This window comes from Bombyx mori, chromosome 10 (genome assembly GCF_030269925.1).
Source record: "Bombyx mori chromosome 10, ASM3026992v2".
NCBI classification, from domain to species: domain Eukaryota; kingdom Metazoa; phylum Arthropoda; class Insecta; order Lepidoptera; family Bombycidae; genus Bombyx; species Bombyx mori.
This window is the reverse complement of record NC_085116.1, coordinates 9,552,707-9,579,857: the sequence shown is the minus strand read 5'-3', so window position 1 is coordinate 9,579,857 and position 27,151 is coordinate 9,552,707. Positions and strand designations below refer to the sequence as shown.

Below are 27,151 nucleotides of genomic sequence, written 5' to 3'. Positions count from 1 at the left end.
GATTTCTAAAGATATTCTGGAATAAATATTAAAAAAAAAAACCTTTATACTTTAACGAATTTAAGGTACTATTTTATATACCTTTACTGCCTGTTACCTGCCCAAGTAACCACAATCGGAACTCTATTAACGCGGGTCGTTCTTACCTGTGTTGGAGACATACACAGAGAAACTTTCAGCTTTTATAAAATAACGAAGGTCTGGCTGTCGCGGGCTCTTGGGCTATGCCTATTTCTGCCGTAAAGCACTAATGCGTTTCGTTTTGAAGGGTGGGGCAGCCGTTGTTACTATACTGAGACCTTAGAACTTTTATCTCAAGATGGGTGGCGCATTTACGTTGTGGTTGTCTATGGGCTCCAGTAATCACTTAACACCAGGTGGTCTGGGAGCTCGTCCACCCATCTAAGCAATAAATAATTTAAAAAAAACTAAAGTTCAGTCTAGTCTAAACTAAAGTCTCAGTTCTTTAGTACAATTTCCCCGACTTTTAAACCAGAATGTATTACTACTGCACAAAGGCAGACGTAGTGGGTGGTGGTAACAACCCATGTGGACTCACAAGACACCCTATACATAGGTGATATTTCTAAGCATAATTTTCGTGTTGCGGAGTTGTTGGAAAATAATGTTTAGAGTTTATTTTCATGATATGTAATTATTTAAACAAATTAAACAATTTGCAAATAACTAAAAAATTTTTAAGGATTGCAGATTTTTAGCAATTATTTTTTATTGTAACATACATTTAAAAATTTATCATTATATAGTAAGAAATAAGGCAAGACAATAAAAGGAGTGTTGTGTGAAGCCAGCCTAGAAATGTAAAATAAAATAACAACAACATTTTAACAATAGAACTCAAGAAAAGATTATATGGTTATTTATCATCATTTTTATTGATTTAGCGTTAAAGTATATAAGATGAATTTTATTGATTAATGTATGACTGCTGTCGTATTTCACTTATGTACAAGTCAAATAATGTATGATTACATTTTTCAAATTGCATTATTTCAAGAAATGCTTCATTTTTATTGTTATTTTTTAAATTGGGACATCTACGAAATCTTGCAAAAATAACATCATTTCTTTGGTTAGTGGCACAAAAACTGTAAAATAATTTCTGTTCATAACATAACTGTCTACTAACACCATTTTTAAAATACCTGTAAAACAATTGTTTTTTGTATTCACACAAGTTTTCAATTTCTTTCCATTCAATTTCAGATAATCCAAATAAAAGGCCAACAGAAGGACCGCGAATTATACAAGTAATTTGTCCTGATCTATCTACAACCCTTAAAGTAGCAACTGATGACAAAACATTTTTTTTGTAATGATTGACTTTAACAGATTCAAGGGTGTAGTCCGTTAATAATCCCCAGCCTTCAGAGAGAAGTTTGAGTTTTCTTCCTTCGGTTAATTTGATAGGACACAGATCATACAAATTTAAATTATCTTTCTTCCTTTCCACAATTTGCATATCAGCTCCAGATCCTTAATTTATTTATTGATACACTCAAATACATTGATACTCTTTTTTTCTTTTCTTTACATACTACTTAAGTGTAACAAGTTGTTACCACTCCGAGGTTGTTGCAATTTATTTGCATTTATCTTGCATTAATGTTGTACCTGTGCACATAATGGTGTTTATTTAATTTTAAAATATGTTGAAGACTTTGAAGAGCAATTTTACCACAATGATAGGTACTAGGGATGTAAACCGGTTCGAAGAAAACCGGAGAAAAACCGGTTTTTATACATACCGATAAATACCGGTTTTTATTTAAGAATACCGGTTTTTTACGCTTTACATTCACAGTTCACACCAGTGCTACCAGATCAAATATACAAGCTACAAATATTAAAAAAAAACTGTGTTTCAGAATCAAATTGCCGTGCATTACATTTAAAAACTACAGTGCACAGTGCAGTAAAACCACAATATGGTTGGTAGACTTTTAGCGTACGAAATGAGGACCGTGACCCAAATATCCACATATCTGCACCCAACACTCAGAAATGGCTTTTGCCAACCAGAGCACGTGTTGTCTGCAAAAGAGATGGTGCATCGTGAACTGGGGAATCTTCTTGAAGAACTTTCAACTCACGCTTTATCATCGGAACAGCCAGAAAAAACCACAAACAATTTTAAAAAGCCTGGTATTCTAGATTTTTTGCATTCGCGAAAACGGGATATTCCCAACGCCACGGCGGCCGCAGTGAATATAGTGCGAATGTATATTGAGACTGAAGCCGCCACAGTAAACCATACCGAAATTGCTGGCACGTGCTAACATCCAGAAGGAGCAGGCTTCTGAATGACGCAGTGGATCAACTATGCCTCTTACATCAAAATGATTTAATACAATAGTATTAAATCAAAAATAAAAAGCTTTTTATTATTGGATAATATATATTATGATCATTAAAAGCCTATATAAAATATGCTCACCCAATTAATTGTATGAAGAAAACTCTTCGTTTGTACGTAAATTTGTTTTATTTACTGATTATTTAGCCTTTATGGAAAAAACCTAAAAATACCTAAAAAAACCGGTTTTTTGAGAAAAAAACCGGAGCCAGAAATTGTAATCGGTTCACATCGCTAATAGGTACCAAATAATACCAATGAAGTAAGAAACGTAATAGGTCTATGAATGATTTTTTTTTCTAAGACATTTTATGACCTGGTAACTGAGACCTTTGGGTCAAGTCTTCTTTTAATGTATATTCTTATTTTTAAGAAAAATGATAATAATAATCCATAATATATTAATATATTAGTTCTAGGTGTGTTCTAGGTACCTACCGTACTATTATTATTATTATTTATTTATTTATGTTCACACAAAAAAGAAGACAAAGTACAGAGTAATAGGAAAATTATGTACAAAGGCACTGCTTATTTCTTTAAGAAATCTCTTCCAGCAGACCTACGAGAGGATTCTGAGAATAGTAATTAAAAGTGATGAGTGTGTGTAGAACAGCTAAAATAACAAATACTAATATGCTTGACAAAAAGTTTTGTTTGATTCGTTTAATGGACAGGCAATGGAAACCAACGTCATTTAACGAATGCTGTATGACAACAAAAGTGAATGGAACAGAATGAAATGGTACTGAATAAGCAAATAATTTAAGTGAAATGAATGAACGGAGGTGTTTCATGAGATTTAATAGCCTCTCATTACAAAGGTTGGAAATTTATTGACTGTACGGGCTCTTTAGACGAATGTGAGAAGTTGCGACCGGCGATTCCCTTCCATGTTCCACTTATATGTAACTTGATGACTTGGGTCTTTTTTGCAAAAGATTATGAATGAACTATGTTCCCTTTGTCTATTCGATGACCCAAAAAAATAGGTTAAAGTCAAACGTCAATATTTTGCAATACCTACAAGAAGTGTATAATCTATGCCTACAAGCGTTGTAACCTGAGAAAGTGAGAAAGTTATATAAAAATAGTCCTAATGAGAATTAGTTGGATTCAAAAACTTGTTAATAAATGGCCTGGAAAAAGGGCTTTTGGGATTTATAGGTTTCTCCCTATTTTTTTCTTACTTGGTGCTAGTTTGGAATTTTCTATGATAAACTGGAAAGTCGGTGAAGTGAATTTTTATAATACATTCAAAAAACGCCAAGCTCGAGATTTAATTGAAGAAAAAATTAAAAAATATTCAGTTTCATAAAATGCCAGCTGGAGTAACTTGGGGACAATACATATCTTTTTCAATAGCGGCCATGCTATCAATGCTTGCAGGATCTCAAGTAGTTCATCTATACTACAAGCCATTACAGGATCTTAATGAGTATATAAACAGAGAACTAAAAAATTTACCAGATAACATTCAAGTTCAAATAAAGGATGATCTAAGTAAAGATGGTATTTTAAAATGAATGTTGGATTGGAAACAATAGTTTAGTGTTAAAATATTGAAGGATTGTGAAAAATGTAAGAAATAATAATGTAATAATAAATAAGTACATAAAATTGTTTTTTTATTTACATATATTTTTTGCCTGGTGAATTGAAATTGGTAAATAATAACATAATAATATCAAGCATATTGCACAGAGAATTAAGATACAATTGTAAATATACTTGGATAATTTAAAATTAATACTTATGGGTAATGAAAATACTGTCATTTGTGGTATCAATGATTGACAACAGTGTATAGTGATTGTTACTAACCGGCTTAATTCTGATGAACATTATTTTTGAGCATTTAATATTTGTTATTGTATAAATGAAAATATAAATTACATAAACTTCAATGCTGAGTTGGTTGTAAAAATACAATAGAAAATGGTGATAATACTCACAAGATCTAACATTGCATGCTAAATCTGAAGCTAAACTGTTATAGAGAGCTTGGAAACACTATCAGATTATGATTGCCAGCTACAGTTATTGACATATTTATTTTGCATACTGTAGGGTAATCAGTTGTTTAGTGGGCGGGCCCTAAAATCCTTGGGCCTGTGATCTGCTCTCAACACCTGCAGATCGTTGAGTCTCACATAACTCACGCGCCCCCTAGGCGCAGGGACCTTGTAGGAGGTTCGGCCCCCGGCCCGAAAAAAAAAAAAAAAAAAGTGGTAGTCCGCCTGAGGTGGAGGCCTCGGTGGCTAGAGGAGTGAAAATAATTCAACTGCACATGAGTAATTGTCACTACACAAAGACGACTTTTAATGCTAATTTTAAAGAAAATTTTATTATGGCCTATGGGCACTTACTGCACTAGCAGCTTTTGTCAACTGTTTTCTTTTTAAAAAGAGTTATATTTTGAGAAAAACTTAGGTAGTCATTTTATTATAGTGCTAATATGAAAATAAATGTAGCAAAATTAGATTCAATAAGACCCAAGAGACATTGAAATATGAAAGTTTATTAAATAATTTGGTTCCCTCACTTAAATAAATTACATATTTACAAATTACATTATGTTTGTTATTCCTAATCTTATTTAATAATTTGAAGAAAATACACTATAAATAAAATAAAAAACCAAAATCAATTGGGAGTGGCACAATGAAATTCATGATTATTGATTGAAATTCACTCATCTGTAAATTTAACAGGTGATACATTGATACACTTCAATATTTTGAATTAAATAAATTGCCAAACCTATTGTAGAAAAACATGGGAAGTTGTCCTGAACAGCTTTTTGGTAACAAAACATTTCAAAGGACTGATTATAAGAGAATCCGACCATTTATAAAATAATTACTTATTCCAAAGCTCTGTAACTTAAAAAACAAAAATTAACAACACAATCATACTTTTTTTTGATTAAGCACTAATTGTCATTGTGGTGGGTTAGGCCTCAGAAATCCTTTGTTTCTGCCTAGTGACAACATAACACGCTTTATGATTCTTATTAACACAATGTGGTAGGTACTTGTGGCTATCAAAATAAGCTAAGTACAAATTATAGGTGTAATAATGTAATAACATTTTGAAGCGTTAATTGTAAACAAACCGCAACATCTAGCGCCGTACTATATTTAAAAAAATTGTCAACATATTAAATTAGAAATAGGCTGTGAAACATCGATTAATTTATGCAGTCTTTGCAGTACCCAAGGTTTCTAAATTACGGTCATCTTGCTGAATCAGAAACTGTTCTGCGGATCCAATCAACGTGTGATGTGACCGGGTCGTATATGCGAGGCCTCCCTAGACCTATCTTTGCGCAAGCTATGCGCCATGCACTGACACCCATTATTGACCAACGCTTCGTTTTATCATCAAAACACATCATCGAACTTCCAGCATATTCTTCTTCCTGAAAGTATTTTTTTCTGTTACATCACTATTTAATAAACGTTTTCAGTTTGATTGGATGATTTTATTATTTTTTATATGGGTACATGTGACATTCTAAGGTCAGTGTCACTCTGTAACGTTAGAAGTCTGAAGTATCAATTATATCGACGACTGACTCACTCTCCAAACGGAAAGACAACTCGAAGCAAAACATTTTATTTTTTATTTTTTTATTGCTTAGATGGGTGGACGAGCTCTCAGCCCACCTGGTGTTAAGCGATTACTGGAGCCCATAGCCATCTATGACGTAAATGCGCCACCCACTTTGAGATATAAGTTCTAAGGTCTCAGTATAGTTACAACGGTTGTCCCACCCTTCAAACTGAAACGCATTACTGCTTTACGGCAGAAATAGGCAGGGTGGTGGTACCTACCCGTGCGGACAAGAGGTCCTACCACCAGTAATTACGCAAATTATAATTTCGCCGGTTTGATTTTTATTACACAATGATATTCCTTCACCGTGGAAGTCAATCGAGAACATTTGTTGAGTAAGTATTTCATTAGAAATAATTGGTACCCCCGCCTGCGGGATTCGAACACCGTTACATCACTAGATACGAATGCACCAGACGTCTTATCCTTTAGGTCACGACGACTTCAAAAGCCATGTCTATTTAAATTGTCATACGACACCCTACCCCTAGTACTTAAGGAAATTAAATAAGCATACGGTAGTTAGAATTTTTTATTACACTATGTTATTCTTTCATGTTGGAAGTCGTTCGTGAACACTTGCTGCTTACGTATTTAAAAGATTAGATTGTTTTTGTACTGTTACTTACGTCACAGTCATCTTGGTCGTACAAAGGTTCCGAGCAGATGCCGTTTGGATTGGCTATACTGACGTTTTCACAAGTGCTCATTGGACTGGGAACTATGTGAACTCTTTGCAGCTGGTCTCTATTTCTTGTCCATCCAAGTGTGTTACAAACACTTCGTTCTTCACTATAAAGGGCCTTATTCGATAGACATATTGGTCGCACAAAATCGGTCATTTCAACGGGCTCTTCAAGTCTAACCAGTACCAGCATGCTACCTTCAACGGGAGATCGTACCATTCCGACGATACGACGTTCTTGCTGCCATGGTGTCGTACTTTGTATTCGGACTGTGCCAAATCTGGCTGTCCATTCTGCTTTTGGTTGCCCCTGCACGAGTAAAAAAATAAAATGATATTAAAAAACGTTATTTAAGTAGGTTTTACAGACGCATTAAAATAACCATGATTTTAGTAAAAATATCTAGATAATTTAATAAATTAGGTAGTTTGTTTTTTGGGGTCGTGGTATAAATCACATTTAAATATTATATTTTAGAGTCGTTAAATAAGTATTCAAATCAAACTAGAATGTTGGTTTATTAAGCATCCGTTTTTTTTTGTTGGTTAAGTAGGTGGACAAGTTCACGGCCCACATAGCGTTTAGTGGTCGCCGAGGCCCATAGATAACAACGTAAATGCTGCCGTTCACCTTGAGATATGCCTTCTAAATGAGTCGTCTATTATCAAAGGTGGCAATCTGTACATTTGGACAAAAAATTTTTATTGATATGTCAATACAGATTTATTTGAATATAATCGTCTCCTTCAAAGAATACGGTTCAAAACCTGCATTAAATAAAGGTTAATAGTTAACCTGTTATTTATCTAAGATGTCGTTCCGAAGAGTTTTGTGACTGCCAATGGAATACAAAGTCAATAATTCGTTTTTCTGATTTACCAATCATTGTCCAAAAGTCAGATTGCCGCCTTTGATAATAGTCGACTCAAATATCAGGTTTTACAGTACAACGGCTGCCCCACCCTTCAATTCGAAATGCAGTAATGCTCTACGGCAGAAATAAGCAGGATAGAGGTACCTACCCTAGCGGACTCCCAAGATGCCCCACCACCGTTTAATGTGTTATATGCAATGTTATTTATTTTGGCATTTAAAGATAATAATTTAAAAAATACTAAAATCACTAAGCACTAATAAAATAGTCGATGTCGCCTAGAATAGACCTTAAATGCTACAAGATTTTTTGTACTGCACGCAACACAATCTATGACAGTTCTATGAAAATTAATTGGCAGGGGTATCAACATCTTAATTCAAACTCAAAGTATCAAGGTATCATCATATCACATAGCAATTAAAAAAAAATCAAGCAAAAAAACTACTGCTAATGCTAAGCTAATGTTCAGTTACTGTTTCAATTTTAAACAAAATCAGTGTTTTATAGTTAATTGCCTTCATTTTTTTTTTATTTTTACAAATCCAAATGATCACCTGAAAACATGACGCTGTAGTTATAAGCCACGAAGGGTGTATAAGTGAGCCATCGCAAGCATGGATGTTAGATCTCAACAACGAAGCTTGCCAAGGCCAGTCTCCCGGCCGAGCCGAACGGGGTAAGCTGTCAACTCCACTCGTCGAACTCGTGCCTCTTGCTGATGGTATTCCACAATCTATTATAAAACGTAAAACCTCAGCGGTCATGTTCAATGTTTATTTCCATAATTTACACGTAATCTAAGAGTTTCTAAGAATATAGTTTACCAAGTTGGTCACAAATAATTCTAATGACTTTTCGCTGCGGACATTCACTCTTGACGAAAGATATTTCAGCAGCAAAGGGATCTACTATTTCCACGTATTCTGCAATCGACCTAAATTCTGTTGAGTTCTCGAAGTTTGTTTTATTTAATTCCTCTGCATCAAGAACCGCCTCTGCGCTTATTGATGATCTGAAACAAAAAATGGCTTGAAGTTTTTCATACCTCATTTAATATGTATATTGCTAAACCAAAGATTATTTTTGAAATATTAATTGTGTATTAGCTTACGTGAACGTAAGTGCTTTGCATAAAGATGAGGCAACGCTTTTAAGAGCTTTTTTATCGTTTTCAAACGGAGTAGCACATATTTTTCCATATCTTCCACGCTCAGCCCAGAGAGCGTATCCGGCGCGATTCCTTACAGCTCCCAATGTTGTTTCAGAATTTTCCCGTTGCCATGAAGACAGGGATCGAGAAATCCACACTAAAATAAAAATAATAATGAATTCTATAGCTTTGTAAATAAATTAACTCACTATTAACAAAATTAACACTAATTAACTGTTCAACTTAAAAAAGGATGAATTTTGTGTAATCACACACAATTCGAAATTTAGTTCTTCATAATTTTTTATTTGAAAGCAGGTGCGCTATAAGTGGTTTGATTTTACTAAGATCTGACCATATGTTTTAGAGTTATCCTTAATTAATGTATAATTAATTGACTTCGAGTAAATTGATGTTATATTGCCGAAGTCGGTTTTATTTTTTGTACATATTTGTGTTTTAATATTATTATCAAATTAAACTTGTTTCATAATATTATCTTACGACATCCAGCCTCATCGCTTCCGTCGGGGCAGTCCGGATTTCCGTCGCAACGTAAGGCGGGAGGCAGACATCGCTCGTTAAGGGCACATCGTAGGGCGCCGGCCCCCGCGCTCTTGCAGTACGCACATTCGCGCTCATCAGCTGCGTCGGCGCAGTCAGGAATACTATCACACGCTCGCCGCGATAAAGCTAGCCGTTGTAAATCACTATGACAGTCTGACAAAAAAAATCACATTTTTTAATATAAAAGGACATTTTCAAATATATTTTATCCTCTTTGGTGGTGGTGATGGTAGGGTGTGTTGTGAGTACGCACGGAACGGTACCACCGTCTTATAAAGTATTCCGGTTTGAATCCTGGAGCAGTCATTATACAACATCATGTCTCAAAGTGGACGGTGGAATTTATGTTGTGCTTGCTATCTATGGATACTAGATTTTTTTTTATTGCTTAGATCAGTGAATGAGCTCACGACCCACCTTGAGATACGAGTTCTAAGGTCACAGTATAGTTACAACGGCTGCCCCGCCCTCCAAACCGAAACGCATTACTACTTCACGGCAGAAATAGGCAGCGTTGCGGTACCTACCCGTGCGGACTCACAAGAGGTCCTACCACCAGTAAAAATTATGGGAAGATGGGAATTACAGGCTATTACGACTAATTCACTATCTATTACAACAAGAATTTTGAATTAGAATTTTTTATTGAATTTAGAATTTTGAATTTTTAAAGAATTATTTTTAAGAATAAAAAAATTATAACGTAATAAATAGATATTTTATCAATTTCGGATTTGGTTTCTTACAACATTTTTTTAATAGTTAAATGAGTATTAAAATTACCTGGTTGTGGAGCACAAGATCCGATCCCAAAAAAGTCTGGAAATCGCGCACAGTCGAAATGTGCTTTTAGTCGTTCAGGTAGGCGAGCACCGCAGCCTTCGTGGAAAGCTCGACAGTAGGAGCGACACGGTCGCACTACATGATTACCTTCGCAACGAGGCTGTAGCATTTGACATACGAAATCCTAAAATAGAAGATTAACATGACGGTAGATATTATTTATATACCAAAATTTTTCTAACTACCGTAAACAAGTGCCGATCGCCCAGTTGTTTTTATATATAATATCAACAGACGACCTCACCACACCACACCGAATGACACACAGCCGTGCGTGTTTTTATCGCTATATATACTTTACTGGTAATATATTTTACTGGTGGTAGGACCTCTTGTGAGTCCGTACGTGTAGGTATCACCGCCCTGCCGTAGCAGTAATGCGTTTATGTTTGAAGGGTGTGGCAGCTGTTGTAACTATACTTGAGACCTTAGAACTTATATCTCAAGGTGGGTGGCGCATTTACGTTGTAGATGTCTATGGGCTCCAGTAACCACTAAAACGAGGTGGGCTGTGAGCTCGTCCAAAAAAAATTATATATATAATAAAAAATAAGTAAACGGAAAAAACGGTGTTCACGAATGCGTGCGAAGTGCGTTCACGAATGTCTAATTTAGCATCATCTTCCAGCGTAAGCTATTTAAAAAAATACATACCTGAGCAAGGTGAGAGCATTCAGCGTCTAAAAGCTCTCTAAACGCCACGAGGTCTCGCATAAGAGCATCTTTGTCCGAATGCCCCACCATATTTGGATAAGAGGTGGTATTGTAAGGTAAGTGTGAACATAATCCCAAAGTAACCGGTACACATTCGCGTCGTTCCACTTCAGGTTCAGAACTTATAATTTCAGTTGTAGGTGGTTCTAATGTGGTCGTTTCGTCTTCCTTCAATTGCAAAGATGCAATCATGTAATTCTCCTGCAAAAGAATCAAAAGTTTGCATTTAATTTTAGAATTTAAAGCTTGGATCGATTTCATTTATACTAATATTATAAAGCTGAAGAGTTTGTTTATTTGAACGCGCTAATCTCAGAAACTACTGGTCCGATTTGAAAAATTCTCTCAGTGTTAGATAGCCCATTTATCGAGGAAGGCTATAGGCTACATAACATCACGCTTAGACCAATGCAAGCGGATCACCAATAAAGAATGTTTCAAAATCAGGGTTTTAATCCCCTTTGAGAACTTTCACTACGTGCGCTGCGGAGACGGTTAAAGTTTCGCTAAGGTAATGTATGAGAGAATTGTTTCTGATTCAAATATCTAAAAGAAGTCTACCCTTTGGAACAGAAAAAAAAGAATTTCAGAATCTGTTCAAGCATTCTCGAGAAATCGGTGAACATACATAGATAAAAAATTATGGTTGAATTGATAACTTCCTCTTTTGAAGTCGGTTAAAAAGCGTGATTTTGGTACAAGGAGTTATTTCCTTAATATTCTATTATTCAAAAATATTTTCACTTTCTACGTAAGTGAAGAGGCGGGTAAAATTTAGCGTTATGCCAAAGTAACTATTCCACGCGGACGGAGTCGCGGGCAAAAGCCAGTTATGCATGTATTTATTTGTAGTAGACGGGTCTAAGGGAGCACAGATTGGCTTAAGATTGGCTCTTAAGATTACGGATGCTCATGAACGATATACTGTCACTTTCCATTAGCGTTAAAAAAAAATGACTTGTGTTTTTAAAATAAAGAACAACAAAATACATCAGTGTGCTTAGTGCGAGTTTTTTAACGTTCTCGATAGCGTAAAAGTTAACCCAATTTTGTATGCAGTTGGAACAGCGCCCCTAGCGGCAAACGTAGGCAAACGATCCCATTCCATACAAATATGAGCTAACTTTTACGCTATCGAGAACGTTAAAAAACTCGCACTAAGCACACAGTTGTAATTTTACATAACATGCACTCGTGTGACTAAAAGTCATTATGAGTTCCGAAAGCGACTATTAGATAAAATCTTACGTAATTTAGCACCGTCGTACAAATTAGTGGACTACATATCTACGTAAGATGTTAAACGTATTAATAAAAATGCACGATTTCGCAATTAAAAAAAAACACTATTTCATGAATAAAATATGATTTTAATAACATCCGACAGTTGTTCTTGGACATTAATGAAAATAAGATGTAATATTGTTAATTAATAATGTGTATGTAAAACAACAGATATTTTTTGTACGGTATAGGTACTTTACATTTGATATCTAATCACAATAGTGAGTAATAAATTAACACATTCGTTAGACTTTACGGTTGATTATTGGCATTACTTAAGTACATAAATATTACATATTCGTTACTTAGTTAAATAAATATATTAGTGACTCGGTAGTGCAGTAGTTAGCGGCCCTGAGTGTTACGTTGAAAAGTTTGTGGCTTTGATTCTCTTTGCCTGGGTGTTTATTATCTATACAATATATGTACGTATATATTTGAACGTATTTATGTATTTATCTCAGTCAGGTATCCACAGGGAATCTTAATTTGGGGCCGAATGACCGTGTGTATTTGTTCCCAGTTATTTATTTATTTAGTTTAGTTTATTACTAAACAGTACAAAGAAGGTTAACCGTAAATTAGCTTTAATAATTATGTATTTATTTTATTATGTGCGGGATAAGAAAAAAATTATAATATTATTAATTTAATTGCACGCCCAAAATAAATTAAAGTTATTTTGTTTTTTTGCTCTGACAAATCAACCAGCCGATGCGATGCTCAGTGGCTACTGGAGGCACTAGACATCACAACGTGAATTCCACCACTCAACTTATAACACGAGTGCGAAGCCTCAACAGTAGTGTATAATCGATTTAAAACATTGACAGATAACGCAGCAAATTCAAGTTGTTAGATAAAATATTAAATACCTCTATATGTAATGTTTCTGGATACGTAGTGTACCGGCTAAAATAAGTTGTCGGCGAAGTCAACTCGCGAGCGAGTACGGCTGTCACCTCAGACGTCGTTACCGCAGTAAATATAGGCTCGAAGGATACTTCGAAGTGTATACGGATACCATCCCGCCTTTCCTCTGTGCTGTAAATAATACAAAACATTAAACCAGTTACGATAAGTTAACACAGGTAAATGAACTCGTCTGTTCGACCAGTCTTTTATTATTCATCATATTGTACTTGTTATTATAATTGCCATCGTAGGCAAACGTGATTGTATGTGCTTCATGATCATGAATAAAGAAGGAAATGTAGCGTTCAGATAAAACTTAGCAGGGAGTCATTTCAGGGCATGATAGTAAAATTCACCTTCAGCTCATACAAAATTTGATCTACTCCACTGCACCATGCCCTTAGAAATTTTCCGTGTACGGTATGTCGTCTAATAGCCTTACTATCGTTTGGATAGTAATAGTGTTGAAAATATTGAGTATTGTTGCACAGCCAAAAGCAGAGTTTTTGGAAAGCAGTGGTAATCTCGACAGTGACTCCCAGTAGGAAGCCTTGTCAACGACTTAGTGATAGTGTAGTAGATCTTGACGAGCTTACATACAACCACTGATTGCTTATTTAGGGGTTAAATTTCAAAAAACAATTCCTTAGTTGAAGTTCAAAGCATTAAGGTACCAATTTTCTAAAATTTTTCGGTCAAGAAGCGTAATTATAATAATTTAAGTAAACATGGAAAATTTTAAGAGAAACTAAATTCAGTACTTTTTTGTGTAATCATTGATCATAACATAAAAATATGGTTATAAATATCCATTAAGTACATTACATAAATCATATTTATTACTTATTAATTGATTAAAGAAATACATTTCTAAGTCAATTTAGATTTAAATCTATTATATTACCATCAAAAGTTGCATAATACCCGCGGGAATGGTTTTTTGTTGTGTTGAATTAGTAACAATCACGTAAGGCGTAAATAAAAAGTAAGTAGAGCAATCACACAAAATTGCTATGCTTGCATATTGTTTAACGAATGTTGTAAAACGTAGATAGGTTTAATATTTTAAAAACACAATCTACTAATTAATTTGATTATGTCATCTTGGTATTTTCTTTGAATTTCACGAGTGGTACATATAAATAAAGCTTACGGTTTAATTTCACATTTTTTATTGCCATTAAATTATTTCTGACATTTCGAATATTCGGGCGAGCATACGTTAATTTACTTGTGGGCCACATGGAAATCGTTGTCGAAGATATTTTCTGATTTTCATTTAAACTTTATAATTGAAATACATCAAAGTAATATGTTCAACTGTAAGGCGGCACTGCAAAGAGCATGGGAACTGCTTGTGTGATTCAACATCTAAAACACCAATGAAGTGAATCTATAATCGCAATATCACGATCGCTAATTTGAAACGTTGTTTCTACGGTGATTTCTCTTTTATGCGTCTTAAAATATTTTATATTCAGCCCACAGAAAGAAAGGGCTGCAAAATAAAAATATTAGGAACACAACCTTCACTGTGGATTACCTACATAAGGTAACGCGCGCCGCATAGAAAGTACAAAGCTTCGAACCAGATCACGTATTACGGACTTTCTCATGTTGTTGTATTCGTTGTTGACGTGATATTGATGGAAGAATACCAAATTTGTGGGTTAATTTACACTTCTAAAATATTATTAATATATTATTTAGCAATACACAAAACACATCACATCTTTTTGACCTTCATTTTGTAAATGGTTTTTTTTTCTTTAATTTTAAGAGCTAATGTTCTTAAGACCTTGTCAATAAAAAGTCAATCGAGTCCGACCGTATTTCTCCATCTTTACAAGATAACAAAACAAAAGAGAAAATGTAAAACACAAAAAAAAAAAATTGGAGATGTCAGTAATTATAGTGAAATATTGACTACTTGGCAAACCCTGGTAGGTACAGGGAATTACTCCCGCTTCCGTAATAACAACATATTAAAAATACGTGGGTCAATAACCGCACTCGCAGCATATTACTCATCAGTTATACTTACTCGATCTTATATGCTGATACGGGCTTTTTAACGAGGTTACGAAATATCGACTTACTAAAATAACATTTGTCTTAACAAGTGAATAATACTTATTTTCCTATCATATTAAAATTTTCCACTACCCTTTGTCATCGATTAGTAGGTAGTTAAATAAATAAAATGCGAGCGTGCATGTGGAATGGTGTTTTTAGCAAGCTGAATAATTTTTTTACATTTGCCGGAAACGTTTACAAACAAAAACAAGTACCACCAGAAGCCGAAAACGAAATAACTTCAACAATTCGCTCAGCAATATAATCCTGACCTCTGCTACTGTAATCACGGTCACTAATAATCGACCTTAATGATCTGTGTGAATGTAAATCAAAAGAACAACTCTAGCGGCTTCCTTAAGTTACTATACTACTTTCCTGTCATCCGTCCTTAATTAAAGTTTATATATTTTTCTGTTGAACTCGCAGACCCTAACTCAAACCGTGGAAAATGGATTGAAACTTCACAATTATATTACTCGATGAGCTTTCACGTTGTAGTCTCAAATAAATAGTCAACTATCTCGATGATATATGATAAAAAAAACTACATATAACAAAATCATTCAGTTTTGTGTCGTTATGTAAGCAGAATATAAAACTGCAACGTACAAGGAGATATGGGTATCTTATGCACGCTTGATCAATCGAGATTTCGTGAAAGTTCACTTTCTCCACATCTTTGCACATAGCGCTTGTAACAACAAGAGTATATAACGGATGGTAACGGTTATAATAGCAGGTCGTTTTTAATGTAAACAATAATACAATGATGGTCTAATGAGTTCGACTCGATGGAACAAGAGGGCATCGTACGCAATCTCTAACCTTCACATTTCACAGGATCGAACATATTTGCAAACATAATGATTTACCTATGTCACAATATACCTCCAAGATGAACGTACGTGTATGAATATTATTTATGATTTTAATCCTTTAGACTTTTATAAATTCATGTTAGGTTGAATGATTTAAAAAAAATTTTTTTTACTGAAATCAGATATTTATTTTAGATGTTAATATTAAGGAAAGAGTTCCCGAGCCATTCACGAGATTTAATGAAAAGTGGTATCTACAGCACTTGTCGGCACTGAAATGAAGATTTTTACCATAGTACCAAAAAAAACATACGATAGATAAATAGCGAGTAGTTCCAAGAAATCAATGTTTTTCACACAATTAGCACTAATCATAGCGGACAGTGACCGGGTTTTACTGGTATTTAATAATAATAATAAATGTTGTATTTACCTGTCTAAAGCTAATACGTCAGCAGATACAAAACAAGATTGTAGTTCGGAGTTCTGATAGATTTGAAATAATATGTGCTGAAATGCATTTTCTGTAGTCTGGTTACTTTCCTTCCAACTTTGAATGTCTTCTGCGTTACTTTTTATGATGAAAGACCCACGGAACGTTTGCTTATTCAGAGGGTCACCGAATAAATACATATCTGCAAAAACAAATCAACGATAAATAATAGATGCCACAGTAAGACGAGCCAACCTATCAAAAAAAAAAAAAAAATAACCTACTTATTATTGATAAAAAAATACTATCGCTACAAAATGTTGCAAAATTAAATAAAGGACTATCATACACTGCCTTCCTATGTAAATCAATATAATTTGGGTAGTTAACATGTGTTAAGTCTCTACTTTGTCACATTCTACTGCGGCTCTACTAGCGGAAGTCAAATTCGAATGCTTTGTTCTCACAAGCCAGTTCACGCTTGATTTTAAGGTGATCAACATATTGTATAGAATTATTATTCAGGTTAGATGTTTTATATTACTTTAGATACATTTAGAAAAAAAAACCAGTGCATTTAACTATGTTGCAATTTGTAGAGTAACTATTCGATAGAAAATTTTAGTTATGTATTGAAATGGCCAGTAATATTTGATCTTCATTTGCTAGGCGACAAACCAAGTCTGTGATATTTAGTGCACTTGTTGCGGCGAGTGTGGCAAGGCCATTCGGGTCTGGCCTTTACTCGGTGACGGGTAGAATGTCCCCGGTTCGTACCGCCTTTACAGAAATCATGTTTACTAATAAACATTCTTAATATGTTTAAAACATTCGATTAATAATGTCGAGACTTCATATTGAATTTCTCATATTATTGATATAATAGGTATGATACTAAAAATTAGTACCATATTTGTTTCTAAAACTTTTTATTCTAAACACGTACTTATACCTACAGGAAGGAAAAGTCAATGTTTCAATTTAGAAATCTGATTCATAATGTTATTTCATTACTTTGTTTACATAATAAATTATAGATAACTAGTCTATTTCTGTTTAAGAAGTAAAGGTTGCAATAACATTTAGCAATAGTTATGTAGGTTCAAATGTCCGTACTTCGCAACATAGAAATAGCTTGCCGCTTTTAGCTGTAAGTACTGTAACATCTAGAACGGTAATTATGTTTTAGAAAATACTTGAATTGTTTTACAAGCTATTATCTTCTGTTGTAACTTGAATATAAGATAGATATTTTTGAATCTAACTTAGATATTGTAAGAAATTACATATAAGTTTCACATAAGAGCAGAGGCGGATTATCCGTAAGGCAAACTAGGCACAAGGGGCGCGCGAGCTCAGAATTTTTAAATAAATAAAGAAAATAACATATCGACGATTAAGAACTAAATGCCTGAACTAAATGTCCTGGTCTACTAAAGTCTAGGGTTTGATGATACAACGTCATAAGTAATTGCAAAAACAACTCGTTAAAATGTATAGTATTATGATGGCCATGTATGGCCGGTACAGGGGCGCCGATAAAGTGATTGCCTAGGGCGCTCTGGATCTTTCAACTGCCACTGCACACGAGAGAATCAGAAAAAACTTACGACCAAGGTATACAGCAACAGCTGCAAGCAGCAGTAGCACTAGAAGCGCTGCTATTGCAGCACAACATCCTCGACAGGACCGGCTAAGTTTTCTCCGCGTAAATCTGATGTCACTACTGACTGACATAGTTGACTCCGGTGGGCGATGACGCACGCATCGCTGTTGTCCGCTGCGTGACCATCCATAGCCAAGCTGAAATAATGTATCGTAATAACTTACATTTGAAAAAGTATTATAATTTTTGTTTGAAATTCAAAACGATTTTGAAATACTTTATTCATGCAGATGAGGTAGACGCCTAAAGGAAATAGTCTATACTATACTATTGACAATGTAACACTGTTAGCATGCTGTCAACTATGAATATATACGCGTGGCAACGCTTAAATAATTTCCCGTCATGACGTATGCAAGCGTAGTGTTCGCTCACGCAGCCCGCACCCACTTGAAATCCCTTCAGGTTATTCAATCACGATTCTGCAGGATAGCCGTCGGAGCGCCATGGTTCCTTAGGAATGTGGATCTCCACGATGACCTGGAGCTCGACTCATTTAGTAAGTATCTACAGTCGGCATCGCTGCGCCATTTTGAGAAGGCGGCACGACATGAGAACCCTCTCATCGTAGCCGCTGGAAATTACATACCCGACCCAGTAGACCGAATGGTAAACCGTCGACGTCGCCCAAAGCACGTAATTACGGATCCTCCTAATCCATTAACGGTGCTTTTAGGCACCACAAGCACCGGTCACCGTCCTCGTCGAACCCGTCGCTTGCGACGAAGGGCTCGACGAGCGAACTAACCCATAGACACAGCCCACTGAGTTTCTCGTCGGATCTTCTCAGTGGGTCGCATTTCCGAGCCGGTGGTAGATTCTGCGAAGCACTACTCTTGCTAGGGTTAGTGTTAGCAACTCTCCAGTTGAGCCCCGCGAGCTCACCTACAAACGTTAGGGCGAAGCTGAAATAGCCTCTCGAGGCTATCAGCACAGGTAGGAAAAAAAAAAATTTTACAGAATAAAATAAGGTTGATGATAGTTGATACTCATACATGACGAGTCTCAAAATTACATTAGTCTTCACTGCATTAGGGCAAACCACAACGTTAGTATTTGATTTTTTGAAAAACATTTGTTAGTAAAATGTATGAGAATGTGAAAACTAAGGAATTTAATAAATTTTCAACTACCTCTAACAACATGTGACATAGTTGAGTTTTTCATCGTGAAACATGACATCTTTGTGAAAATATATCTTATTAATATCACATCGTAGGGCTCATGTTTATCGCTGAGTTGGTCTGATGATGGAGTTGGAAGTTTTTATATCTCTCAAACTCCATCATCTAAATGAGTGTGAATGAGACAATGCTTAGTATGCCCTAACGAGTCTGCCTTATTCTATAGAACTGATAAAGAATCTAATTATGAAGAAGAATTATGATTACCAAGAACCTGTGGAAGTACCTAGTTCTCGACGGAAAAATAATAAAATTTCAAGTTTAAACTTAAATTATGAACATATATTATTAAAAGGCTAAATTATCCTAAAACATTACAAGACTGAATGTAGGTATTACTTGAGATAAACACGGGTATTTCTCGAAAAACGATTTTGTAATTATTTCTTCTTCAATCATCCTGCATTTTAATTAGATGCTGCTGATAGAGTAAGCCGCAGGATCGAACTTTTTTCTGTAGCGGAGTTGTCATTGTACAAAGCTATAGACTAAAGGGCAACTGTTATTCTAATGTAAATATTACTTCAATCTTAATTTTCAATGCGCGGATGAAAAACTATGTAAGTATGACATTAATAACTAACAAGAAGGGTAAAACAAATACGCAATATTCGATTTCAGAATATACGACGTTCTTCATGCCACAATGCAAATGGCAAAATCATTTATAAAAAAAAACACTACACCTGCCTTAAATCTGGAAGCATGGATGTATTCATAATGAGATCAGTTGTATTACTTTATATAAAAATGTAGTTTATTGTCCCCATCTTTTGGCATTCTTAAAAATATACCATTGTCTTTTAAAAACTATTATGTTCGGTTTCTAAAAGAGCACTAAATAAACAAGTCCATCAATAGATGTAGGCTAAAAAAATCACTTCAACATTATAATACTGTATGTAATCTACAAATATGTATTTTCAATGTCTTAGTAGGCTTTGAACGAGACTTTGACGAATAAACCAAGTCTGCAGACATGACTTACACCAAGAACCTTACGAGGTAAACAGAAAGAGCTGGTTTAGTTTTGGTTGCCTGCTTTTTGGAAGTATCGACCTCCTTATAAAAACTTTTTATTATTATTTGGCCCAGGTGCTTATTAGACAATGCTTCAAAAACCGTGTACTTTTCTTATAATTTACGATGACTAGCTAAATGCTGGGATACAATTTCGGTAAAACACTATAACGGTTAATTTGTTAAATCTTTTCAAAATATGTGATTCGCAATGTTTTCGCATCGGACATGTGCTATCTGTGTAATAACTCTATATTTAAATAGATAATTTTATTTCTACTCAAATAGATAACAAATTAGAAGTATTTTACTGATAATGTTCACTCATGTCAACCTTTTTCAGCAGCAGTAATGATTAATGATAATCATTATATCATTTTTGGCATCATTCACAGTCGTTCTATGTACAATTCAAAATGTGGTCACATTAAAATCTAGCATAAATTACACATTGTAAAAGGAAATAGGAACATGACGCTTCGAAGCATGTTTTGATACAAGCCAACGGAGTATTATTACTTTAGTCAGAACACGACCACTTGAAATATTCGTTGTGACAATATCCAGACTCATTAACGATAACAAGTAATAACAATCACGACATCCGGGACCCTGTTGTTGACAGAAGAAGCATTCGGTAGTTTTAAAATTTGCCACGCCCAATCTGTTGTTGTTGAAATTATTTAACACTTAAATTTTTTTTAAGATGATACCTAAATGAGTTGTAAAAAGGAAATAAGCATGTTTAAGCCCCGTGAAAACATAAGAACATTTTAATTATAATTTTACTTTTAAGGGTTTTCAAAATATGTAAACCTCTAATATTCGTAGTACACAAGCCTTTAATTAGTTGTAGAATGTTTACTACTTATATACATAGGTATAATAAATAATCAAGATTCGTCATTTTAATTTTATTGTTGCTTAACGAAATTTTATCAAATCTTAAAGGCCGGAGAGAATATCATTACAGGTACCTAAGTTGTTAGGACAAAAATAGTTACCGACTATAAGTATTAAATCAAAAACATCTTTATTGCGAGGTCTGGACAAAGGCTCGTACATGTAAGTAACGTACGAATTCTCGTGTGTGGTCTACGGACTCCATTGTTCACCGCTTAACACTAGGTCGGTCATAAGCTGAATCTCTGAATAAATCAATCAACCACACTTCCAATATCACAGGCGATTCAAAAAGTATTTGTTAAAAAACCGATCGTGATCGAACTTAAAAGCTGTGTTGCACTTTAGTAGATCGGAATAGATAAAGGAAGGCGTTTCACAATGTTTCGAAACAGTAATTCTCTGGCGAAAATGCCACGAAATAGAGCTATATAAGGTAGATAACATTGAATTGGTTCACCGCAAACAAAGTCGGACACAGAAATTGATATTTCGATCAACAACACCAACAAAGAATGAAACTAAGCCCATTCAAAGGCACGTACGTATATACCTAGTTCCTTTTCTTCGTGCGTGATTCGCAAGGTTAAGCTTTGTGTATTAGCTCTAGCAAAAAAATCTTCACCAACCTACTGACGTTGAAATCGGAATTTAGATCCTAATAAATTATTATTTGTTTAACGCAATATGTAAATATAATAGTTTTTCTGTTTGAGATTTTATTTCACAACTCAAGCATTTGTCGAATCGGTTGTTTATCAAAAATTTTATTAGTTAAACATATTTTACCGATATCTTGATTGTAAACATTTGGATAGATTAAATTACGAAATAATAAGCCTTATTCTTAAAGTTCACAATTAGATTAAAAGTATGTAAAACAATGTTAATGTTACTTCATTCTTTGCGAAAAAACAAAACCCGGATTTGTCTCTTTGAATCAATAAATATAAGTATACATACATTTACATTATAGTTATGTATAGTCTATCAATAAAAATATTATAATGGAACCTGTATACTCTTTCCTGATTCGTGACGAGATTTGAGAAACCATGTAATTTTAATTGATTAGGAATTGACGATGTATTTAATACCGTGTTACACGCAGTAGTGGGTATAGAAGCTACGCTGCGTGCACTTGTCGCGACCTACATCCAGCCTGCCTGACGCTCACGTTTTTGCTCTACGCTGCAACAACCAACAACAAAGAGCTGTGTTCGCCGTAGCTTTTTCGCTCGTTTCTATAAAGATCTCTACTGAATTGAACAATGCGGACGCCCTCACTTTCATTCGGCTTGTGCTCATTTTTGGATAACCGCTCTTGCTCCACACGGAATTATTTAACGTAAACAAATATTCGGCAGGATAGTTTACGATCGATTTAAGCCATGCAATTACATGTTTCCAACAGACTAAAGTTCCATTATTTAATTAAAGTTATAAGTAATTTGTAGATGCTTCCAATTTGTAGATGATTCCAATTTAATCCCGTCTATCTTCCGTGAAGCAGTAATGCGTTTAGGTTTGAAGTGTGGGGCAGCCGTTGTAACTATAGGTACTGAGACTTAGAACTTATATCTCAAGGTGGGTGGCGCATTTACGTCGTAGATGTCTATGGGCTCCAGTAACCACTTAACACCAGGTGGGCTGTGAGCTCGTCCACCCATCTAAGCAGTAAAAAAATAAAAATTAATCCTTTAAAATACGTAATTTTAGAAAGACGTAGTGTTCAAAGACAGTAGATATCTGTATAGGAATTGGTCAATTACGAAGATGCCAAAAGGCAGCGTTATCTACTTTATACTGTGAATTTTTATTTCGAGCGTCCATTTTGAAATTGTATGTGGGTATTAACCTACTCTTTGAATAAAGCATTACAAACTTGTTATTCAAACCTCACCCAGTTCTCAGTACGAAATATGCAAACAATATAGAATTTAATGTTCAGTTTAATTTAAAAATAACACAAGTAAAAAAGTTAAATATAAAATTCTAAGCAAATATCCATCAAAAATCCATAAGATGAACATCGTGACTAATTCCGAAATTGTAGAAGGTCGTGAACTTTAAAATATTGTTCACCTTGCGCGTTGCAAGTTTGTTTCTCTTCGTATTTCGGTGCGACTACTATCTTAACAGCTTTTAAATATTATGGTTTGACCAAATTCTTTAAGACCATTTGTTTTAACTGAGATCTAGGATATATTCAAGAACATACCTAGTGATTCTTAGTATATTAAAATGAAATAATATCAATACCAATTATAGTAGATGGTATTGGTATTACAAATTCAACTTTATACAAAAGATACGAACCTATTTTTTTGTATTTAAAATGCATTTATATTTGAGTATTTCTGTTACATAGTGTGGTTGGATTTTAATAGTCAGTAATATGCGCCTTGTTGCGCCCTACTGTTTTCGCTCACAACCCGTTTCCATTTAAAAAAAATGGGACAACGTTTCAAATTCGCACCTGCCTTTCAAAATTGTATAACGTGTCAGGTGTCCGTGTATTCTGCTAACAGAGGTTATCCGTGGACACTTTGTTTTTTTGTCAAGAGGCCAAACCTCATGCATGAAGTTTCCGCGCTCTGAAGGCGCGCGCGGTGTGTGGGTCTGGACGGTTCGCTATGTTGGAAATAGAGCGCGGGACCAAGGACACCCGCCGACGAAGCCTTAGAGGCCAATCGAAGGTTGATTTGTGCACATAGATATCTTGTCTTAAGCTGTGAGAGTTATTGATAAACACAGGCAGTTGCAAAGCAGGCGCTCAGCCACTTGTGTTCCTGGGCTAAAACTTAATTTAGACAAAAGCGATCCACCTGATCATGTACTTATAGTACAATAGGGTACTGTAACAGCAGTGGCTTCCATTACTGTCGTCGTTTATTTTAAACATTCATCTTGGTAAATGGTATTCTTGTTCGTTGGTAAACCTTACTATTTTGGACAATCTTAATAAGGTTAATCAATGCGATGCAAACCGAGGCAGATGTTTCCTCAACATTAAGATTGTATTACATCAACTTCGTTACATCTATGCCGTCATCTATGCACCTTAATTCTACAATAATCAACCAGTAGTAAACTATGTAGTTAAATTATCAAATCAAGTGCACACCATAGATCCATATTCATTGGTAATGTCTTATGCTCCTGGCTGAGCCCTTGCTCGCCCCCCTGGTAAAACTGGAAAGGCCTCCGGGCCACCACTAATCTTATAAACATAAAAAACGTCTTAAAATAGAGGACTTAAAATAAATGAAAAAAGTGTCTAGTTCACATAAACATTTTGCTGACTTTATCATCTTAATTTTCCAGATTTTTTTTCCATTTACAAATACCGAACACCGAAAATTTAAAAAAATCGATCTTTCTCTCTCTCTCCTACAAAACATTTTATTTAAAAAAACTCATTGTAACCTCTATTTTTTTATTTATTAAATAAAGATAAGATATAGAAAGATGTCACACACTCATCTGCACTGGAATTTTATTGAATTGTAAACTTAATTGTAATTGTAAATTGGAAACAAATCTAATTGAACTAATAATGTATAACTACGTGCCTCGTACGTCTATAAGTCTATGATATAATCTCAGGATGAAATCTTTGGCAATATTTGATAATCACGTGACGACCAATAAAATTTTCTATAGTAAAAGATTAATTCAAAAAATAATATTTGTATAATAATATTTATACTGTGCCCATATTCCATGTTACATATGAGTCGACTATTATCAAAGCCGGCAATCTGACTTTTGGATAATTAATGGTAAATCAGAAAAACGAATTATTGACTTTGTATTCCATTGGCAGTCACAAAACTCTTCGGAACGACATCTTAGATAAATAACAGGTTAACTATTAACCTTTATTTAATGCAGGTTTTGAACCGTATTCTTTGAAGGAGACGATTATATTCAAATCAATCTGTATTGACATATCAATATTATTTTTTTGTCCACATGCACAGATTGCCACCTTTGATAATAGACGACTCATATGTGTTATGTATGATATACCACATACCTATACCACTAAAAACGAGTCATTTCATGGTCTTCTCTTTTTTAGAATTTTTCAGTATTGTAGACTTTTGGAAAAGCTGCAATACATACTTCAGTCATTAAATTGTAAAAAAATACAGTAAATAGATTTTACATTATTACGGAGTTGAGTAATTGAATTTTGTGTTTATCGTTAGAGAATCGGCAATATCTCAATAGCTGTTTTCAAGAACACACTAGGTATTTTGGAATATATTTAATACAAGACTTTTAGATTGGAAATATGGTAGAATAGACATTAGCTGGTAAACTCTAAATGGTATTAAGTATTTAATTAAAATTGCTTATCCGTTTTTAATGCTTCCATCAACAGCAGAGATCTAATCGAATTTAATTAAGTTATAATAATATTCGCAATATCGGACACAGCAAAAGTCTCAGTGAATAAGAATGTCTCGCTTGGCTAATAGAAAATGTGAGTCGAGTGGTCACTGGTCGGTCTCGATGGTCAAGCGACCCGGATCGCGGATGTCATCGCACTTGGGCAAACTCGACTGATTGACACACTTCTCTGTGTTCACACGCTTCATTTAACAAAGATAATAGGTACAAAATAAATATTGAAAAATAACTATGTATCGCAAGACCTAAAAATAACGATAAATTCCTTTTCTCGAATAGCGGTGACGCGATGTCGCTGTAATGAGATTGTCATTCACACATCAAATGAGAATGTTAAAATTAAACACGCCTTTACCACCTACATTATGATAGAATCGATGACAACGTCGTATGTATTCATTTAAATAATATTAATTATACATTAGTTAGATCGTAAAGGAGCAGAACGAGGACGAGATCGTATGATTATTAAATAGTTTCATTTAAGCATGTAGGTATGCCTCTGTTTTATGTGTTCGGTACATGATGTGATGCATTTTTTTCAACAATTCTCGTTGGATTCTAATTGAACGAAATGAAATTAAGTAACCAAAACAAACTTTCTTTATTAGACATTAATGTCATTTTCAAAACACGTGACTCGCATCTCTAATAATATCGTTACTCAACTATTTTAAAGTTAAATACAAATTATCTAGGAAGCTATATTTTGAACTACGTATTTTTTTTGTATTAGCAAAAAAAACGAATGCAATACCTATTGTAATTTAAATTTATTAAAACAAAATGTAAAGACATGTGCACATTAACCAGTTCTTAAAAACACCCTTCATGATTTTCAAATATTATAGCGATCTATAGTTTTTTCCCGTTAATGCCTAGTAATCAATAACAAAATTCATTCTTATTAAAACAAATAAGTAAAAATGCTAGAATTCAAAGTAAAGGACATATTAATAATAATAATCGTTCATAATAATTTTCGTTCATGCTAAAGCTTATATTATATTGTTCCAAACGATATTTAATACCCACGAATCGTATAATTACTAGATAAATGAAATCTGGATTTTCTCTTCTAATATTCTGAGAAACTGGTTATTTAATAAGATCTTGTATAGAGAGAAAGTAGTAATTAACAATACATAACTGTCACACGCAACTTAAGAGGCGTGATAAAAAGGTCTTTCAATGCAAATCATCAAAACAATGGGATGAATCATTTATATGTCAGCACATTTCTATTTTCTATCAGTATTCAATTCTCACCTCCGATTCCCATGTGTCTTTTCGCGTTTTATTTTCCTTCATGTTTCCAGAGAACGTCATTGCTATATTTTTGCGGCCGTTGCACTTTTACACCATGACCGGTCAGAGAAAGCACTATTTAGAACTTCAATGCACAATAATTCACAAATTTAAAAGCGCATTTTTTTATTATTAGTGAATGTACTATTTTATTTGTTTTATGTGCGATTCGGAACGTTGGCGGTCGTTAACATCTCAGCGTCAAGCGTTGCGCGAGTGTCAAATACAAGTAAGGTAAGCTCGAGCTGCCTGCGTTTCGTACACAAGTCAGGCGCACACTAACC

The 27,151-nt window shown here is 34.4% G+C and overlaps 3 protein-coding genes across 3 annotated transcripts; 2 read left to right on the top strand and 1 right to left on the bottom strand.

The window, feature by feature from the left end:
- Window positions 1-3,476: 3,476 nt before the first annotated feature.
- LOC101744217 (small integral membrane protein 4) lies at window positions 3,477-3,997 on the top strand. Its single transcript, XM_004924817.5, has one exon. The coding sequence runs from the start codon at window positions 3,477-3,479 to the stop codon at window positions 3,693-3,695; it is 219 nt and encodes a 72-aa protein (XP_004924874.1). The 3' UTR covers window positions 3,696-3,997.
- On the top strand, window positions 3,697-3,997 carry LOC101744359 (ubiquinol-cytochrome-c reductase complex assembly factor 6). Its single transcript, XM_062670663.1, has one exon. The coding sequence runs from the start codon at window positions 3,697-3,699 to the stop codon at window positions 3,901-3,903; it is 207 nt and encodes a 68-aa protein (XP_062526647.1). The 3' UTR covers window positions 3,904-3,997.
- Window positions 3,998-4,878: 881 nt separating this feature from the next.
- Window positions 4,879-27,151, bottom strand: LOC101736175 (atrial natriuretic peptide-converting enzyme). The gene is made up of 12 exons (XM_012689226.4): window positions 26,829-27,151; window positions 17,975-18,167; window positions 16,365-16,566; window positions 12,995-13,163; window positions 10,776-11,036; window positions 10,062-10,245; window positions 9,216-9,431; window positions 8,673-8,868; window positions 8,386-8,573; window positions 8,116-8,294; window positions 6,628-6,993; window positions 4,879-5,801 (listed from the first exon to the last, which is right to left on the bottom strand). Exons 1-12 carry the CDS (start codon window positions 26,886-26,888, stop codon window positions 5,616-5,618), a joined length of 2,400 nt encoding a protein of 799 aa, XP_012544680.3. The 5' UTR covers window positions 26,889-27,151; the 3' UTR covers window positions 4,879-5,615.

Coding starts and splice junctions, on each gene's coding strand:
- LOC101736175 (XM_012689226.4), bottom strand. CDS start 26,888: ATGACGTTCTCTGGAAACATGAAGGAAAATAAAACGCGAAAAGACACA. Junction 8,295..8,385: donor AATTATTTGTGACCAACTTG/GTAAACTATATT, acceptor GTTTTATAATAG/ATTGTGGAATACCATCAGCA. Junction 5,802..6,627: donor ACGACCAAGATGACTGTGAC/GTAAGTAACAGT, acceptor AAATACTTTCAG/GAAGAAGAATATGCTGGAAG.
- LOC101744359 (XM_062670663.1), top strand. CDS start 3,697: ATGCCAGCTGGAGTAACTTGGGGACAATACATATCTTTTTCAATAGCG.
- LOC101744217 (XM_004924817.5), top strand. CDS start 3,477: ATGAGAATTAGTTGGATTCAAAAACTTGTTAATAAATGGCCTGGAAAA.